The following is a 20027-nucleotide window of genomic DNA, read 5'->3' on the forward strand; positions in this document are numbered from 1 at the left end:
CTGACCATTTAAACATGCTATTCTTCTGTCCATCAGTATGACGACAAAGACCTCCGAGGTCCGTCGTGGAGGAGGCAGTTCCCTCCCCGAGACGTCCACGGTATAAGTATGATGCCCGGCTCAGCAGAGACGCTCCCTGCTGGATTCCGTCTCACGGCGACGTCCGGCCACTCACGAAGACTTCCCCCTGAGGGTAAGCGCCAGTCCCCCGCACCTTAACCCACAACTGTGACACCTCTATTCACCCATTGGCTGATTATTTTTTGCGAGGCTTTGTGTTGACATTTTCTGAAAAGTGGTATTCATAATCAAAGGTTAAATCCACCTGTTGGTAAATGGAAGCAGCACACCTGAGCGCAGGAGTCGCTGCTCCCTGCTGTGTTGTGACCATGTCTCTTGTTCTCTCCGACTCTGTGACGGCTGCTCTGCAGTCCTCTATGAGGCGCTGGATGACAGTCCTGACGACATGTATTTGGATTGGTTTCAAGGTCAGCTATGCCCCACTGAAGGTCCCGGGCTTGTTGGCCCTGCGTGTATTATGACTCTACATACACTCCCCTCCTCTTCACACATGGTCTCTGCCAACCACTGTCCTGCTGTATCTCTCCTTTTCTTTGTGGTTTCTCACCCTCAAAACTCTCTCTTTCTCTCTCACTTCCTCTTTCTACCACTCTTGAATCTCTCTGATATCCAACTCCAAGGGTGGTTGTTTTGCAGAGTTGCAAAATAGTCGTGTTTAGTCACCCCGGTGGTAAGAAACTAGGGGGTCAAGTTATGGATTAGGACCCATGCTTGCTGGCGTAACCCTTGAAGTTTACAGAATTAAAGCAGCAAAACAAAAGGTGGCTGAGCGGTGCTATGTAAGTTGGCCTGAATCAGGAGGTTTACATAGGGGACAGTATGTCTTGGATGTCTCAAGAACTCAAACTGACAGTTTGTGTCATTTCTCATCCCTCTGCTGTTAAAAGAGGACAATGGCTGAAGGAGGCTTTCATTAAAGGATAATTCCGGGTTATTACAACGTAGTTTTGTAGTTTTGGCCATCATTTCTGTTTTTTAAGATAACAATGTGCACAAAGTAACTGATGAGCTCTGGGAACACAGTGACATCGCTTCAACAAAGTTGTGAACAAGTTGGGCCAGATTATCCACTTCACTCAGACGTAAACTAAAAGTGAGCACACCTGAAATGTTGTCCCTTTGTGCACAATGAAGCTTCCTAGTGCCTTTTCATGACATTCTTATAAAAACAGGCACATTTATACACAGCGGGCAATATTGTGCAATCATTTGCAAACACAATTATCGTGACAGGCCGAGAACAAATAGAAAAGATGGTCAGGACTAAGTTGAGATCAACTCTAGGTCCACTTACTCACTTGTTCTGGAGCTTTCCACAGTATCACACAGTCTTCTTTAGTAGATCTAGTTTGCTCAACTTGTAACTGCACATGTTCAAGCTTTTCATGATCATTAGCACCTCTAGACCTCGTTTCCACCGTCGATACTGAACTTTAAGCTCAACTAAAGGTGATCAGAATCATATCAGGTTTGAACCACTGACTGTATGTAAAGAGGGACGACATGACTGCTCCCCAAAAGTGGAATAAATAAATACTGTACATTTTTCTGCTAAGTTTGGTTTTTAACAGTTATCTGCTGAGCCCTGCTTGCACTCATATCCGGGATGTTTTGTCCTCATTTTTGCACAGTGTTAGGAAGTTGAGACGTGTTGTCTTTCTTTAGATGCAACCAGTGTTTTGAACATTTACAGTTCTGTGACAGCTGAGCAAACTAAAGATGCTGATGAAGATGAACTGAATGATATGAACAAAAAGCCCTGCATAAGTAAATAAGCGGTCCTTAAATTGAAACATTAAAGCTCCAGATCCACGTTGTGACGACCTGGAAAGTATCTTTTTGAAAGGATGCAGAGTGTATCAGCAGCTCCGTCTTCGCTCTCTCCGAGCTGCGATACACGACTGGAAATCATCCGTCTGCGCCGGCCAATGTTCTCCTCTAACAAGATGTTCCACTGAAACAGCCTTCCTGTGTTCCTCTGTCTCTACTCTCTGTGCTCCCCCCCCGGTCTGTGACGTCCACAACACACTCAAATCTTGTTGCTGGTGTTAAATCCACTCAAAATCAAAACGTCCTTTGAGTGCGTGAAACACGGCTTCTCCTTCTGAGGGCTGACTCGCCAAGTAAAATCTCTGTTTGTGTGAGGAGAAGTGTTTTTGCTTGTGATCTCGCTCACACATACCGTTGAGGACGACCAAGTGGAGGAATGTTTCCTTCTCACTCTGGGTCCATCTGATGAAGACGAGGCTGTAAAATTTCGATGTCAAATGTCTTTCTCTCTCGCTGTCTCCCCCTACAGTCGGACCCTCTGCAGTGCAGCGGCTGGACAGCTCCACGGTGAGAACCTATTCCTGCTGAGGGGAGGAGGAAGAGAGGGACCTTAAACTGTACGCTGTATGTAACCCAACACAGAATCTCGCTCTGTCAAATACACAGCTTTCTTCAGAAGTACTCAAAAACAGATATCAGATGAAAGTGAAGATAAGCATGTCTGTCTCATCGGCTTGGCGAGCGTCCGCCGTGTTTCTGCCAGGTAGCTGTGATAAGGTGATGGAAGACCGCGGGGCTAGCAGCGAGCCACGGTCTCATACTGACGTCTCCACTTTAATGTCTGTCCAAAAAAAAGATGAGTGAGTCATGGTCGAGGCTTTAGAGATCTGCTTCAAATACACGAGGAGCTCTGCGCCGTACACAGATTAGTTAACCACGTTCGTTTACGTGATTATGATTGTTCAAGGCGCCTAAAAATAGGCCTCGTAAGTCTTTTTCCAAAGTGAGCTCGGCCCAGTTTCACGTCCAACTGTTGTCTTTGTTCTGCCAGGTGCACAGAGAAAGTGTAATTTCTCTTAAGTGTTTTTGATTTGGCACTCTATCTGACAGAGCTGTCTCTCTGTATCGGCATTATATTCTCAAAAAATGAAGTGGCAACGAGATGCAAAAGCAAGCTGCAAAGAGAGAACACCGAGTTCTGTTTCAGATGTTTTGTTTAGCATAAAAAGTTGAGGAAGAAAAGTACAGCTGGCAGCCCCCAAACAGCAGGTATCATATCCTGGATCGTGACGCTATTAAATCATTATTTTGCGTCATGCTGCGCTCCAGACGAAGCTGGAGGAATTCCCAACTGGAAATTTCCCACCTTGACAAACTCAACGCTGAACTGATGTTCCTTTAACACACACAATCAAACCCTCAGCAGAGCAGCCTACTCGCATCTCTAACGAAACAGAGGAGGAATTTTACGGCACTTTAATATTTGGAAATGTGCCTAAATATTCTGCCCACTAGCCTGATACGAATACTGCTGTCTGCAGGTACAGCCGAACTTGTTCCTAAGGGTCTTACCGTTCTTCTTCATGAAGTCAGGGTAGATGGATGTGTCCGAGTTTGTAAGTTGGAACCGTGACTTGAACTGGCGTTTTATTGTACATTGTGCAGCATGCGACACCTTTAAATGAAGAAAGTAAACTGTCCATTAATTCGTGGCGCCCCTTGTACAAAGGCTGCCAACAGTTCGAATCCAACCTGTGGACATTTGCTGCATGTCATCTTCTTTAAAAGCAATAAAAATTGTTCCAAACTAGAAGGAGAGGGTCTGATTTACACTTCAGATAAGATTAAAATACAGTGAATACATTTGAAGCAGTTATGATTGGAAGAATATAATCCGCACATCTGTTACCAGTCTGTCTTATCCTACTACTTATCTACTTTGATATATGATGTGTGACTTTAAGGAGAGCTCACTGCAAAATAACTATTTCAGTCATTCTGTACTCGCCCTCATGTCGGTCCAGAGAACACACCTGATGTTGGCCTTAGTTCAACAACAAACATCCAAATCTCTCTGCAGTGAGTACAACCGGGCAAGAAAACTATCGAGTCCTGCACAAGTATTATTCCGAGCCTCCAGAATGTAATAAGAGGCGCGGCTGGAGGCACAGCAGACAGATAATAATGATAAAAACACTGCCACTGCAGGGCTGTCATATAAGATAGGAGTGTTAGGGAAATAAAGAAAACAACAGTGAGAGAGGAGAGATAAAGGGGAAAGGGAGCAGAGGGGGGCTGGAGTCAGCGGGGAGAAGTTTGTGTGAGTTACTCCTTCATAACCATAATTTTGTGTTTCCAAAGAATTTGCTCATCCCAGGGAGCTGCCTGCAGGCTGTTACTAATGCTTTCATCAGCTTATTCTTCTTAAGTACTCCCACACAGCAGAAAGAGCCCGAATACAGTGCAAAGTTCAGACGGAGCAAAGGGTTGAATTCTGGTACAGTACGAGTGTGTGCACGAGAAACAAAAACTCTTTTTATTTATTGAACTATTTGCTGCTGCACACAGTTTGACCGTCTCACCCTCAGCTGCTGACTGCTTCTATTTTTCCAGCCGCTGCACGATGACAACACCACAAACTAAGACATACAGTACACGATTTCCATAGAGACACCCGGAAAAACAACCATGCAGCTTTCTCACTTCATTTCAGGCTTCTGACGGTACCCGAATATACAGAAAACCATAGTTCCAACTCAGATTTCCTGTCACATCTCATTCTCACTCTGCAGTGCCTTTACTAAGGGTATTTTTCTGTTGATCAGTATCCAGAAAGCACATTAAATATCCTTAATTCAATGTTGTGACACAATGAAGCATGAAAACTTCCAGACTACCTTCAACTTGTCTGCTGCAGCTGCACATCAGCACCTTCAGTCCTTCGTCAGCGTCACAGTGACAGATTTGCTGTGGGGTTGGCGACTACTTAGCAGAGGTTACAGCTGAATAGCCAATTACAAAGAAGCATAACGGAGCATGAGCCATCACAGAGCTGGTGTGGCCCGCTGCCTTGATTTACAAATGTAGCTGAAATGCATGCAGCTTAGACAGGATAGGTCGATGTTACTATAGATGCATCAAGGCAAACTAGGGATGTTACTGGTCCGCTGTGATAATCAGCATGTTTTGTGGCATTAAACATTGTTTTTAACTTTCATTTAGTACGTTTTTTAGTACGCAAAGTGTCACACAGCTGCATTTAAAATAAGATTTGGTTGTTGAAGAATACGATTAACATTTCCAAACGGCTCCTTATAATATGTGCATCATCGTTATAGATAGTGTTTTACCTTACAGATGAAATTGTGCTCAATTTGAACTGTTTTCAGAGTGTTTTCTTACTTTAGATCAGTTTAAACAACAGATAAACAAGGCGATAGGGACGTCCCAAACTAATATGACTACTTCCGAAGTCACCTTCCCAGCTGTAAGTCGAAATGAGCTGCATGAGATGCCAAAAAACCTATGATTACATCATCTTTTCAGGAAACCTCCCTCACTCTCAGGATTTCATCCAGCGGTTCACTGAAAACGACTGATTGTGTTTCCTGCAGGTACAGTTCTGAATGGAGATAACTGGGGGAGCCGCTGGATGGGCCGACCTGCCGAGGAAACAAAACCATTCTGACGACACGCACTGCCAAGAAGCCCTGCTCTCCTCTCTGTCCTCCCTCCCTCCCCCTCCCTAACCCGACTCCCCCACGCCCCCACAATGCGGGCACCAGACGCCGGTGCTAACCTGTCCTGCAGGCTACCCCCCCTTGTCCCCATTTCTACCTTTTACATGTACAGTAACTTGTCGAAGCATAACGTACTGTGTATTTCTTCTACAGGAGATGTGTAGGTTATCTGTACATAAATATGCCATTTTTTAATATATACACACATCTATGTATAAAAAAGATATTCAGAGTTTGTGCAAAAAAAACGTCCCTGCCACCTCATTTAGTGGACCATAGATTAATATATGCTGCTCTTTAAACTGTCTCCATATTCCCCCCACCCCTCTAGATCATTTTGTACATATGGTTTTATTTTTTCATTGTGCTGATGATGATGATGATGATGATGATGATGATGTGCTGCACCACAGAGAGAGGAAGAGTCTGGATGTTGTGTGAAAACCTGCCCTCTAGTGGTGTACAAAAAAAAACCACTCTGAGCCCCACCAACAAACATCATTATCTTTCTTTACGGACTCATTAACAGGAGCGTTTTTAAAGAGGACGCATCGACGCACCGGGACGACATGACAAGCACTTTGATACAACCGCATCAACTCAACGGACTAATCGGTAGCCAAGGACAAAAACGAGAGACGCCGCTGCTCACCGAAGTTGCACAAGAAACTTCCTCTCAGAGAACAAAATTAAAAAAAGAAGAAAAAGAAGAAGAAGAAGCAGGACGTCGTCCGTAGAACCTGTCACTTGTTGTACTGTATGTTTTTGTCAGGCGACACGTCAACACAAAAGGACAACTACACACTCAGCCGAGCTGGCCTTCTCCCCCTCAAACCCCCCCTCAGACACCACGTCGACAGAACCGAGGAAATAACTGAAAGACAGACTGCTTTAGCTCATTGTGTGCGTAGAGTGTATATGACCATGTTGAAGTGAGGTGACTTTTAATGACAAAAACCTGTTGCTTGCTGTGACTTACATTGATGTAAACTGTTAACTCTTTGTTTCCGTCGGAGTTTCCGGGGGGGGGGGAGGCGAGGCCGATCGCACGGCGCCTCTCCCCCGCGTTTTCTGTCTTTGAGTTATTTCTGATGGACGACTCGAACCGAAGTCTTACGCTTTTCATTTGTTTTTACATCTTTTTTTCGATTTGCACGAACAATGAATCATTTTATTTTGTGTCCATTTTTTTTATTTATTCTTGTACTTTGGTCAAAACTAAGTGGTGAGCAAGCAAAATTTTCATTGTCAATAAAAAAAACAACTACTGTCAGTGAACGAGCCGTCTTCGTTATTCATCATTGAAAATGTTTATTGCTCATTTCGTATGAACAGCAGCTGCAGCTTTTTACATCATTATTCAGATTACATAAAAATAGAATGTTAATAATTACAATATTACAAGTGGAAACATTAAAGGGACAGTTCACCTCAAAATCAAAAGTACATATTTTCTCTGCAACTTCGTCCATCTAAACTGTTTTGGTGTGAGCTGGCGCTTTTAACTTTTGTTATAATAAATTTCCTTCCATGAATATTTAAAAAAAAAAAACAGAGGACATGACCTTGGTGTCCTCAACGGTTGCCATGGGCCTGCAGCCGTAGAGATGTCTGCCTTCTCTCAAATACAATTAAACTAGACGGCATGTGGGGCTTAAAGCACCAAAATGATACATTTAAAAACTCAACAACGATGTCTCTTTCCAGAAATCACGACCCAGTTACACAAGATAATCCACAGATCTTGTTGTGAGCAGTTTCATGTTGGATCTATTTACTGTCCGTATCACTGCACAGAAGGAAGCGTGCATCTACTCATGTACGAGAGGCTAACTGAGCTGGCTAACATTACAGCTCTGCCAAGGAGGACGGCATTAATGTTGAATGCTGTCACAAGCGCAAGCCTGGTGATCGTGAGTAGATGCACGCTTCCTTCTGCGTGGTGATACGGACAGAAAATAGTTCCTACTGTACATGAAACCAAACTTTTCTTTGGTGCTTTGAGCTCCACCGGCCGGATGGTATTCAAGAGATGGCAGATTAACCCTAACCCTCTACGGCTGATATCTCCAAAATGCGACAACTCACACCAAAACACTCTAGATGGATAAATAGAGCTACAGTAAGAGGAAAAATATGTATTTTGATTCGGGGTGAATCTTCTTCTACTTCCCTGCTTCATGGTTTTTTCACAGTTCATCAAAAGCGAGGAGATAAAACTTCAAAGTCAGCGTCTTCCTCCAGCTCGAAAAATAAGACTAATCATTCATTTTACGTCTACTCCTAGTTCACAGTTTAGAGCCAGTTCTTAAAAAGTCGCTCCTGTGGCCCATAATTGATCCAGCCTCAGTGTTCTTTGTTCTTCCTGCTGATGCGTTCAGGCTCCGGGAGGTCTCAGGGCTTTTTCTACCTGCATCTCGATGTCTTTGAACACTTCTGGGTCCTCGATGGTTGGAGTGATCTGTCGGGGGGGGGGGGAACACAAGTCTCATTTAAAAACAAAATGAATGCAGCAAAAACCTGCTAATGTATCCATGGAAACCTTAAATGTACATCTTTAAACAGAACTACTGTATTAAAAGTATCGCTTCCTGAGTTTGTCATCCACCTGCTGATCAGCAGAAACCAGAGTCAGTAACTATAAAGAGATGAAATCCCAAATGAGCCCTCAGTTTTGTTTTAATGAGTTCAGCACCTACTAATGCGCCACCATTACTTGAGTCCTGAATTGCATAATGAGCTTTACTGTTTCCTGAGCAGCTGTAAAAGCTTTGCACAGGGGGACAAAAAACAAAAACGAAAAAAAAGTGCATACAAACAACATTTCCCCTCAGCGATTTTATCCTGCAGTGCTTTAACTTTTTAAAGAAACTACTGGAGATGGGAGCGAGAGCCGTGTCGTACCTTGTAGGGCTTGCCGTTGACCAGGTTGGCTAAAGAGGAGCGGGGGATCTTGCCAGAGCGCGTCTTCGGCAACCCCTGGACAAAAAGCACTTTCCTAAAGGCAGCGACAGGTCCGATGGTGTCTCTGACCAGCTTCACCATCTCTTTTACAATCTCCTCTTCGGTTTTCTGCACACCTGAGACACACAGGACGTGAAACCAATGAGCACATGTAGCTTTAAAGCCATCTGGAGTTAGATTTTTGGTTATGGCCTTCATTTTGTGGGCGACATATCTTACTTCAGGGTAAAAATAATGTGACAGAATACTGATACTTCAATGACACACTATAAATCTGCCGTGCCTCACCATTTTTGAGTACACACAGGGCCAAGGGAACGACGCCCTTCAGAGGGTCCTCCAGACCCACCACAGCACAGTCTCCAACTGCAGGGTGCTGCAGCACCGACTGCAAAACACAGACACAAACAGCTGCAACGATGAGCTGATCGCAAGAAAATTAATCACTAAATATTTTGATAATCGATTCATGGTTTGAGTCATTTTTCAAGCAAAAATCAACATTCAACATTTGCTGGTTCCAGCTTCTTAAATGGCTAAATCTGCTGCTTTTCTTTGTCATTTATGACAGTAAATGAAGAGTCTTTGGGTTTTGGACTAATAGTTGGACAAAAGAAGCAATTTAAAGATGTCATTTTGGCATTTTTCACAATTTTTTCACATTTTATAAACTAAACAAATAATTGATTAATGATTCAAATGATCAGCAGATTAACCGAGAATGAAAACTATCAGTAGCTGCAGCAGTACAAACAAAGAAAAGTTGGAAAAAACCTTTGTGCCACCTCCTCCATCCCTCTCCTACCTCCTCCAACGCTCCTGCAGACAGCCTGTGGCCGGCCACGTTGATGACATCATCAGAGCGAGACATGATGTAAAGGAAACCCTCCTCGTCCACAAAACCTGCGTCCATGGTGTCATAGTAACCCTGAAGGTGGGACGGAGAGAAGTGATTGGATGGAATGGTCCCGATGTCTTCAGTACGAGCATTTCATTAGAGGTTGTTTTTGATTTTATCATTCAAACCTCTGAACGTCTGCAAAAACAGAGGCTCTGTAATGAAGGATTTCAACAGCAGAGGGCCACATTGTACCACTTACTCCACAACATTACTGATCTAGTGTCATAGAAGCAGACTTGGAACAGCCCTTTAAACAAATACAACTGTTCTTAGACAGAAAAACAGGATTTCTCTCGTTCTTTAACTAAATCAGTCAGCTGTGAAATATATTTAATGTTCAGTTAACATCAGAATGTGAGGAAATGATGATATATCTTACTGGGAACTTAGTGAAGTACAGCTCCTTGAACAGATCGCTGTTCTGCCACAATGACAGCGCCGCACCAGGTGGTAAAGGTGACCTGAAGGGGAAAAGTATATCAGATTTGACCCAATAAAGCCATGATGATGTGAAGATGGAGGACAGTCTAGACACACAGCCAGACTCCGCTGGACTTAACCTCTCCTGACACACACACGGCAGAAAGGAGAGCTCAGTCACTCAGTCTTTGTTTATCCAGAGACCGCCAGTAATCCCCCGTCTTGACCAGCGGCTTGACCGAGATGATCCCATTTCCCGAGTTTGAACCCCTGACATGCCTCTGCATAGATTCATTTCACTACAGGCTAAAAGTCCAAATCACAATTCTTCGTTTTAATGCTGGTTTGCTGCAGAAAATTGATGATAAAAAGCATCCTTTGAGAAATGACCTAATAAATTGAGCTTCTTGTGCATAAAAGCTACATTTGACCTTTTATTTACATCTGAGGGTCAATAGGACTTTTTGTTGAATAGAGGTGAGGATATAAGTGGAGGTGATACATCGATCCGGGTTGATAGATTGATTCGATGATCAACGATCCAATAGCATCGATGCAAAGTGAAAACATCGATTCATATCGGCGCCATCGTTGAGATAAGTCTGTGTCACTGTTGCCGCCCAAGCGCAACTCCTTTCTAAATAGTGTTTTCTTTTTATTAAAAAGAATAGATTGTTTTCCATTTAAATCGGAGGCCCCAGTATCGAATCGAATCAAAATCGTATTGTGGCTGACTTTGTGATATATCGGCAAATATCGTATCGTTGTCCAAAGAATCGATATAATATTGTATCGTGATGTCACTTGCGATCTACACCCCTAGATGCAACATTTAAATGGTCTTCAACATGTCCAATTTTAGGCAATGTAACAAGGGATCACATGAGGTCAGTGCAGATAATTACAGCAGGGAAATAATTGCATAACGGAGCATCAAATTCATTTAATCTCATCTGTTAGTCGACATTTTGGCATATTTTTAACTAATTATGCTTTTCAACAGTGATGGGGACAAAATTGGTCATCTCAAAAAATGCCCGTCCGTGCCAAAGCACCCAGATTAGATTGTGAAGTGGCCCTCAGAGTATTATGTATTGTGTATGTGTATTCTGATCCTCTGGATTTTTTCCACTGGATTTGGTAGAAACATGTATTCATTTCAATAGTGTTGGGATCCACGCATTAATTTGTTCACTGTGGGATTTTAACTGAACTCAATCCCCCACAGTGCTCCAGGTCTTCACACCTGAGTGCACGGACCGCTCAGAGCCCCGGCTTTGACCTACCATCAGTTAATGGGACGGACACCCCTGACGAGGTCAACAAAACTCCAGCTTCTCCCCAACAACAGTTGTTGTGGAAAGTTTGCAGTTATATAATTAATAACAAGACTTTTTTTTTTCTACCTGAATAAAAGAACCTTTCAAAAATTAATATCTCCACTTGTTTTCTCTTTGTTGTAACCAACCTTTGATTCTACGTGATATTAATGTGGTTCTATCACAGTTAGAAATTATTAAGTCACAGATCTCCCTAAATATATCTTCAAAAGGGAAAATGACACTTTTCCTGTGAAAGTGTTAATAACTGTAGACATCTAAAAAAAAAAAAAAAAAAAGAGAGAAAATCAAAGATGTTATATAACTCCTTCATTATTTAATATTTTTTTATTACACAGATGGAATTGTGTACTTTGTGTGATACCTATTGAGCCTGTTTTTTACTGGGTTCATGGCATTTTTGAAGTTACAGCTTGTAACGTCTTGGTTCATATCCGGATCTCAGTTCTTTAGCTCCATACACACATTATCCCCCAGTTTCAAGCTTGTCTGAACTCATTTGTATGTATATGTATAGTTACCTGAAATGAAAACACATAGTGCTTAAAGCCATAACAACTTACAACAACTTCCCTCTCTGTAAGTACTGATTATGATTTTATGAAGCTGTGTGTGCAGCTTTTGATCCAACAACAGGGCTGGCACAGACTCTCTGCCGCACTAAAAGGAAGTACAGTCACACAGCCGTGCCCTACCTGTCGTCATCCCTGAACGCTCTGTACATTTGAATTCCTTGGAAATCCCTGTTGTTTGGCGCTGAGTCAACACCAGCAGTTACAAAGAACAGGGAAATGGGAGTTGGAGAGCGATAACAGACAGGTAGCTGGCTGGAAGATAAGGCAGCACAAAGGGCTGCAGGAGCTTTTGATGAAGTCGAGCTTTGCAAAGGCAGCTCTCTTACAGAAACAAACGTGAAGTTCTTTGTAGTGCTAAATTATTAAGATTGATGGTTAAAGATGAGAGTTTATGTCACATTTTAAATGTGTGTGCGAGTGACAGACGGAAGGTAAAGCAACGACTGAGCTGCTCACACGCCTGTGAACAAAACCACTCAGCTTACCTCACCACGATATTTCCCAGGGTCCTCGGCTTCACCTGCTGCATGTCATCATCGATCACTGTGACTGGTGGAAAGGGAAGAGCAGGCAATTCATATTCAGAGGCGGCGTTTCACCCACTGGCAAACTTGAAAAGCAATAATATTAAAGAGCCTGCAGGGAATTACAAGCAGCCGCTCAGAATTACACACTTCTGTTTTTGGTATTTCAGTGTTTTTTAACTGTAGGGAAGCAATTTTGACTGAGAGCATTAAAATAATGACAAAGCAAAATGTGGATCTACAGTGCGGACTCTTACCGTTGTAGCCTGGAACAGGTTTTCCAGCCTGACCTGCAGGTGGCGTGAGCGAGTTCCCCAGCCCGATGCATGAGGAGGTGATGGCTGAGCCGGTTTCTGATGAGAGAGAGAGGCAGAAAAAGAGGAGCATGAGGACTCATATCTGTGTGGGAGACCTGTAACGTTTTGGTGAGAGCATGAGAGCTCTGGACGTTCGGTGTAACGCTGCAATTTTGACACAGCCGTCATGCTTTTCTGACTTTCCTGCCTCCTTTACCCAAAGAGCCTGTGCGGTTGCTTCTGCGAGGCAGCGTTAACCTACATAATACAAAACTATGACAGCTCCTATGGGCTCACCCCGACTACGTCCCCAACCCGACTGTGCTCCACTTCCAGCAGAGTCTTGCCTGTTTGTCGTGGCCCGCACCCTGAGGATGAATAACAGAATCGATCCGGCTCAGTGAGCAGGATTACATCAGAAATCACACAGCAGCAGACGAGCCCCGAGTTCAGCATCTGTCTTGAAAACACTGTGAAGAAACACTTCTTTTCAGTCGCTGGGTGTTCGTCTTGTTCCTCGGCGTAAATAAGAGAACAAAGACGCAGCTGAGTGCTTCCATCTGGCCCTCATTTTCTCAGGCAAAGAGTTTTTACCTAACTGATGTCTCAACCAGCATGCACACAACATGTGACAGACAGCATGAAATAACCTTTAAAGTGATGATTTCAATCATTTTCCTACTTTTCCATAATCTTCTACATCTGCGGATTCATTCTGTCTGCACAAAGACGGAGATTAATCTAATCTAATCTACATCCCAGAAACAATCAGCCGTCTGACATTTTGACACTGATGCAGTTTACAAACAAGAGGCAGCTAAATGATCTAATACGCTGCCATTTGTCTTCACTCACATGCTAATTTATGCACAAAGCAGCTCCAAAAGGTAATCACATCATCGAGCCTATAGGGAGTGCGTTGCGCTGTAAATACGATGTTACTGTCATGTATTCTTCTTGAGTTATTGTGGCCACGAGTGTCATGGCATTTTCCCCCTGTTAATATGCTAATGTATGCAGCGAGGTGCACTAAAAACCAAATCGCATCAGTTATTGCACAGGGAAGGGGAGGGCAGGCAGGGTGAGGAAAACGTTTCAATCATGCATTCTAGTGAAATACGCAGTCGGTGGCAGAGCTGCTGGAAGAAGAGGCTCGTCTTCTGAGAGGGCAAAGGCCGCCGGCAAAACATTGGAGCTAGAAGGCCGGCTATGCAAATGACAGCTCCGTCGATACGGCGGCGACGTGCAGAAAGGCAGCTCAGACGCCTCATTAAACCTCGAGGGGGAGCGCCGGCAGCAGAGGACTTCAGCGGGGTTGCACACCTGTCAGACAGAAAGACCGGGCTGCAGTGAGAGCCTCGACACCAACGTGACGCAAAAACAGAGATGAGTGTTACATCTAGGAGCCTGTTTTTAAAAAGCTGGGCCCCCGTGTAAAACATAAAACAGAATGCAATCATCTTTTTAATCCTTTTTGACACATACTCAACTGCAAACAGTACAAAGGCAATATATTTAACAGGTCCATTGTACCATTTGACACCCAAATCAGCGTGTATGTGCAGGTTTTATAAAACCAGGTAAACTGAAAACATGTGACCGACTCTTTCCCCTTACAAGTGGACGAGTTTGCCTTTTTTTCTTTTCTTGTTCGTCATGTTCATCATCACGGATGCACCGGAAAAAACAGGGGAACAGCAGAAAGCAGCAGATCATATACCTCATCAGACTACATCCAGAAGACATTTAACTTGTTTTTTTCCGAAGGTGACGATGGAAGTTGGTCAGGAGTGACACCTTGCTTCTTTCTCATCTCTGTCATCACAGCCGATCAGAGCTGTCCGTAACCGCTGACGCAGGAGTGCAAGTCCAAGAAAGACAAAAGCCAGATGTTAATGGGTGTTAATGGGGTTTTTTGTCCAGTCTAAATGGGGTATTGGTAGCAGGTGATAGTATCATGATCTGGAATGAAAAGGCTACCCTCGAAAGGCTCAGTCTTTCTCAAGCAAGGCTGTGACAAACTTCATCGCCTTGTGAAAGCAGGGAACACTTTGTAAAACTGCTGTCTGGTAACACAGTTAATTTGCAGATGATTGCATTCTGTTTTAATTTACTTTGAAAACAGCGTCCCAACGTTTTTGGAATTGGAGTTGTTAAGTTAAGGGTGCCCTGTGGAGTTTTCTTGGAAATAGAAGTGTCTGTTTACATTCAGTGTTTCTCACTGAAATGCTTTCTAACAAAAGTGTTGAATGCATTTCCATCTTCACAAAGCAATTGCAAATCCTGCATCGCTGCCATCTGTCGCTCATCATAAAACCATTGGAACTACTGGTCAAACCTCCTTAAAGGTCCCTTACGGTTGCAACAGGCTGAATGCAGTGTGTGTTTGGCTAATGAGTGTGAGATCCCAACAGAGAGAAGGAACAGGATGTTCAGATCATGAACTACCTCTAAGGTAAGATGAGGTCAACATGTAGCGAGACAAAATCAATCCCAGCATCTTGTTAAAGTTCCATTTCTTTCAGTCAAAGTGGATTTGGACTTCCTGTTCCCTCTGCTGCTTTTCAAACAAGGGCAAACAGCTAAAGACTTGCTTCAAACTTCAACACAGCAGGCTTCAAAGACATGAGCTGGGGGGCGGGAGGTTGCTGATGGTTGAGTTATCAAATGAAGAAAGGGAGGAGGAGGTGGAGGAGTGGGGGTGTTCTTGACACCAAGCACAGTGGCCTCTGAACTGCCAACCACGTAAGCCCTCATTCATCAGTGGCAGGTTAGCTGCTCCCTGCAGGGTTCAAAGGCTGTCACTGTCAGCTGAGACAGCATTCAGCTCTGATGGTAAAAAAAAAAAGATTTTTCATGTCTTCAGGGAGCTTTGAGTCCCCCCGCCACCTGATCAGAGAGCAGGTTCAGGACAGAGTGATGACAGACCCCATGTTGACCAATCACAGCCTTTTCTTTTCACCTCAGGTGTTCAGCAACACACTACTCCTTGGACTATAACATTTACGGCCATCATATAATCTGACTGGAACTAGAGCAAGGGCAAACACTGAAACAAGGTCAGTATTGATACTTTTTAGTTTTATATAATCAGTATTTTGTGCAAAAAAGTGATGGCTCTAGGACCTGGATGCACCCCGATGACAGCATCTTATCCACTTCTAAATAACCAGCCAGTATTGGCAAACTAATATATGGGTCTGACCCTGAAGAACGCCATAAGGGTCCTTTAAAAGCTCCGCTGAATTGCATGTCGATTAGGGCCCAACACAACCGCTGAACCGTGTCAGCATGAGTGGAGTGTTTAAACTTGGCTGTTTACAGCAGGAGCAGGGGCTTGCTGGCGGCGGTTCAGGCCCGGCAAGTAAATTCAAAACCCAAATGAAAAAAGACAATATAATTGGACCTTGACATTTTACAAGGCATACTGGACGACTGGCTGTGCAGCTTTCAGGCATGAAATTGAACCTTTTCAAAGGGGAAGATATCTCAGCGATAATTAGCTGCATCGCTACAAAAATTGTGTCCTCACATCTAACGTTAAAGACGCTAAGCTGACAGGTAAATAACTCAAAGACTGATGCTTTCTTGGAACTCCTATGGTAGAGAGGCATAATAGATCCTAACACAGCAGGTGTTGCCAGTAGGAACAGACACAGAAATGATTAAAAACGTTGCTTACCTGGAAACATTTTTGACAGTCTGACATTTTGAAAGGTTTATTGACATGCTACAGGGGTCTGCTGCAAACTGAGGAGGAGTTTTATTCTATTATTTATTCAAAACTCTGACACTATCCCTATTGATGTTGAAAAATGAATAAACACCCTCGCAGTATAACCTCCCCGCTGAAATAACCCAACCATATCTACCATCAAAATCTCATCCAATTGGGACATTTTCAACAGATAGGGGGCAGCACATCAGCAGATTATGCTGCATTCAAGTGCTTCTCAGATGAACCCATTTCCTGAGTTCGGAAGTCATTATTCCCGACTTCGGTGCGTTCATGTGCATCATGTCGGATGCAAAAAAGAGTTTCCAGTATTTGAGTGACAAGGAGGCGCAAAGAAAACAATACAATGACTTTACAATACATGCCTTCGCTAAAAGTGTCTAATCAAACCAATGTTTACTTTCGTCCGCCATGTTTCAGCGTCATTTAAGTCAGCAACTAGCGTACCAAAATTTTTCTGAGCTGTTGTTCTGACTTCGGAGGGCACTCCCATGAATTTTCCCAGTCGGAAAAATGTTTTTCCTTTAATTTCCACAGGACATGAACTCATATTCAGCCTCTACTGCTGCTAACTCTAATTGCTGTTAGCTAGTTAGCTCAGTTAGCCATGCAGTTAGCAGTTCCAAAGTTTTCCACTACTGCCCCATAAACAACTTGAGGTGAAACAGACAACACACTTCCACTGCTACTATTCTGTTCACGTCGTGCAGAGAAAGGAGATTAAATATGCCAGGTAGGAAAGGTAGACACCACAAGCTGAGACAGCTGAGTGAAGGGTAGAGGGGGATTGAAACCATCGTCTGCGGGCATGTCTCGATCACACACAAGCAAACAGACACTCAAGCTGCGTGGATGTCTATCTGCTTGTCTGACTGACTGCTGGTGTGACTCAGTGATACACACACACACACATACAAACACAAACACACACCTCGGTATCAGTCTTCCCCGACTCCCACCTCTGTCTTTTCCTTTTCTTTTGGCTCCCGCTCGCTCCCTCGCACTCCCTTTGCCTCCAAACACAAACAAATCAATCTTCCTTCGACCTGCTGGAGATGAGCCTGGCCAGCGAGAGGCATTTTGAGTGTGATGAATTGGTTGTGGGAGAGGGAGGGCTGTTGGAGGATGCATTGGGAGAAGCGGGATTGGCGATACGGTGGCGTCTCTTTTCAGCTGAGAAGGTGCTATCGAGCCGTGCTCATTACGAGTAGCTTCGGGTGGGAACTGCTATTCAGCTCTTTCCTCTGCAACTCCCCCAAGCCCTCCACAAAAAACTGCTTTCTTCTCTGCCTTTACACTGTCGTTAGTACACAGGAACACATAAAACTGACATGTGTTGAGCACAGTGTCAACAGAGGATACAGGGTGAGAGTTGGACTGACCAGGCGTAGAGTATGAAACTTGAAGAGGAGGAGAGAGAGGAGCAGTTGTAACTCCGATAAAGGCATTTTGTGACAATGCGGTACGTGCTGAAACTTTAATTCACAGAGTTCAAAATAAAATGACTGCATCAGAGTGATAAGTGTGCCTCACTCTCCTCCTTTTACTCCACCTTTGGAATCTAACATGCCGGGCTACGAGCCAAAATACAACAGACTAATGTGCCTATTTCTAAATATTTATAAATGAGTGTGGAAAATCTGATAGAAAGCAAAGCAATTAACTGGCTGACTCTCACGTCTGAATGTGGCTGCTCCGCTGAAACATTTAAATTAGGTGTCAGGTGGATGCTGTTGCTTGCACCTGCTGCCTGATGACAGGTTTGTACGTCCTTTTTTCCTAATTGGGCTTTAAATTATAGGCACCCAGAAGTGCTTAAGCTTCTGAGACACCCCTGTTGGAGATAGAACAAAGGACAGGTTTTTCATTTTCACTCAGGTCTCCTGTATAAGAGATAAACTAGAAAATATTTCCATGCAATAGAGTTTAAATTGACAGATACTTTGGCACCTTTGGAAGGTCGGTGATTCAATCCCCGGCTCTGGCTACGTCCGAGCCTAAACTGTTTCACTGGAGAATGTGTGTGTATTGTACTGTATTCCCTGAGAAATTAACAAAAATGTTGAAAAACGCCTTACCTCCCTATGTTGAAGTGGGGAAAAAATTCCTGGATCCGTTCCTTTATCCGGATCCGCACCAAAAGTTAATGGGGTCTATTCTGGGCTGAGTTTCATGGAAATCTGCCAAAATAAACTTCCAAGTATGAATATATAACACCCATACAGACACAAACAACCCCCGGTATATTTATTTCTTGCTTTTCCTATCTTTTATACGCAGCATGTCACTCATGCACAGTTTCCTCTGTGACACACTGTGTTGTGTTTGGGCACTCAGGAAGAGGCTGGTGTTTTATTGCCGTCACTGCAGGTCCCTTCACTGCAGTGTAGCTCTGAGCTCTTGTGGAGCAGCTGCTTTTCTGGAACAATTTGGCCTCAATGGATCCGTCCTCTCCGACTGTCCGACCTTTTCCAATGGGATTGCGGGGAAGTGTCTTTGGAAGATGACTGCGGTGCCACACTGCTGTCTGACACACTGCTCTGAAAACATGTTGCTTGAGAACTTCTCTAGTTTGGGGGGAGTCGAGCCACTGACGCATCGCTTGTGGATGCCAAAGTGTATCAGCTCATCGTGAAATCTCATTTCTCTTTTTGTGGCATATTTTCTTGGCATAAACAAAGCTTCTTCCAAGCTGTCAGAGTATCCAGAGCTTGACATTTCTTGTAAATCAGCAATTTTGTAAAAGGGGCTGTCGATTTAAACTCCAAGCTTCTGTAAAATAGCTCAGTTTGGGACAAATCTATACAAGGACATTTGCGTCAACGTCAATGCATTTGAGGATAAGACCAGATGTGATTGTGCAGGGTGTACTGTATGTGCTCCAATCTTGCACCATCTCTTATCAGCCTCCTCCTGGTTATTGTTATATAGGTCTATGGGGTTCTCTACCCCAGGTGTATGATCTCCTGGCTGACCTGGTGACGTGTGGTTGCTGGGTTAACTCAGTCTGGGTTAAACAAGATTGTCAACTAACGACGTTGAGGAGAAGAAAGATGATTCTAGGGTTAGGGTTAGGGTCAGGGTCAGAGAACCTTAATCAACAGGGAAGATGATGATAAGAACAGACAAAAAGAGAGGAGATTGCAAGCTACCTGGCCTACAAAACAAAAAAACCTATATTTTGTTTGCTTCAGACAAAGAAGAAAAGCCCAAGAAATTCCTCAACCTTAAACAAAATGGCATTTGAAATAAGAGATCATAAATAAAACCTTTGCAGCATGCTCCAGAAACGCACACACCAATAACATCTCTAGCTCTGCTGTCGTCGTTTCCATGGTTTTCGTCTGACAGCGTGGGTTTTCGAAAATGACTGATGACCAAATCTGACTAGAGACCTGCGGGATTAGTTCTGCTCGGAGTGTTAAACAATACAACTTCAAACAGCTCAGACTAAGACCATCAACGGCAGTCTGCTGATGAGCCGAACATGAGACAGATCCCGATGGTTGGTCAGCCAAGCGTTTCTGATTGGGCTGAATGTTAAGAAGAAGAAAAATAACAAGTGCACACAAACTGAGAGAGAGTGGGAGAGTGGGAAAATGCGTGGGGGATCAGAGTGGGCTGCAGCTATCGCAAAAGGTCGGAGATGCCGCCCACCGAAGACAGACTTGAAAGCAAGA

General features: G+C 43.7%; 2 protein-coding genes across 3 annotated transcripts in view; one reads left to right on the forward strand and one right to left on the reverse strand.

Moving 5' to 3' along the window:
• ppfia2 (PTPRF interacting protein alpha 2) overlaps nt 1-6836 on the forward strand; it is a 174131-nt gene extending 167295 nt beyond the window's left edge. Inside the window, exons 29-31 of one of the 2 annotated variants that reach the window (XM_073480546.1) lie at nt 37-193; nt 2381-2475; nt 5466-6836. In XM_073480546.1, coding sequence (XP_073336647.1) covers nt 37-193; nt 2381-2439 — 216 coding nt within the window. In that variant the 3' untranslated portion in view covers nt 2440-2475; nt 5466-6836. The remainder of the gene's footprint in view (nt 1-36; nt 194-2380; nt 2476-5465) is intronic. The other variant, XM_073480547.1, reaches the window with a different exon arrangement.
• A 298-nt stretch (nt 6837-7134) lies between these two features.
• acss3 (acyl-CoA synthetase short chain family member 3) overlaps nt 7135-20027 on the reverse strand; it is a 50254-nt gene continuing 37361 nt past the window's right edge. The window contains exons 10-16 of the mRNA XM_073480982.1: nt 12573-12668; nt 12277-12340; nt 9836-9917; nt 9361-9483; nt 8844-8943; nt 8496-8671; nt 7135-8052 (exon numbers count right to left, since the gene is read on the reverse strand). Of these exons, the coding sequence (XP_073337083.1) occupies nt 7969-8052; nt 8496-8671; nt 8844-8943; nt 9361-9483; nt 9836-9917; nt 12277-12340; nt 12573-12668 (725 nt within the window). The 3' untranslated portion in view covers nt 7135-7968. The remainder of the gene's footprint in view (nt 8053-8495; nt 8672-8843; nt 8944-9360; nt 9484-9835; nt 9918-12276; nt 12341-12572; nt 12669-20027) is intronic.

This window comes from Pagrus major, chromosome 14 (assembly GCF_040436345.1).
Source record: "Pagrus major chromosome 14, Pma_NU_1.0".
In the NCBI taxonomy this organism is placed as follows: Eukaryota; Metazoa; Chordata; class Actinopteri; order Spariformes; family Sparidae; genus Pagrus; species Pagrus major.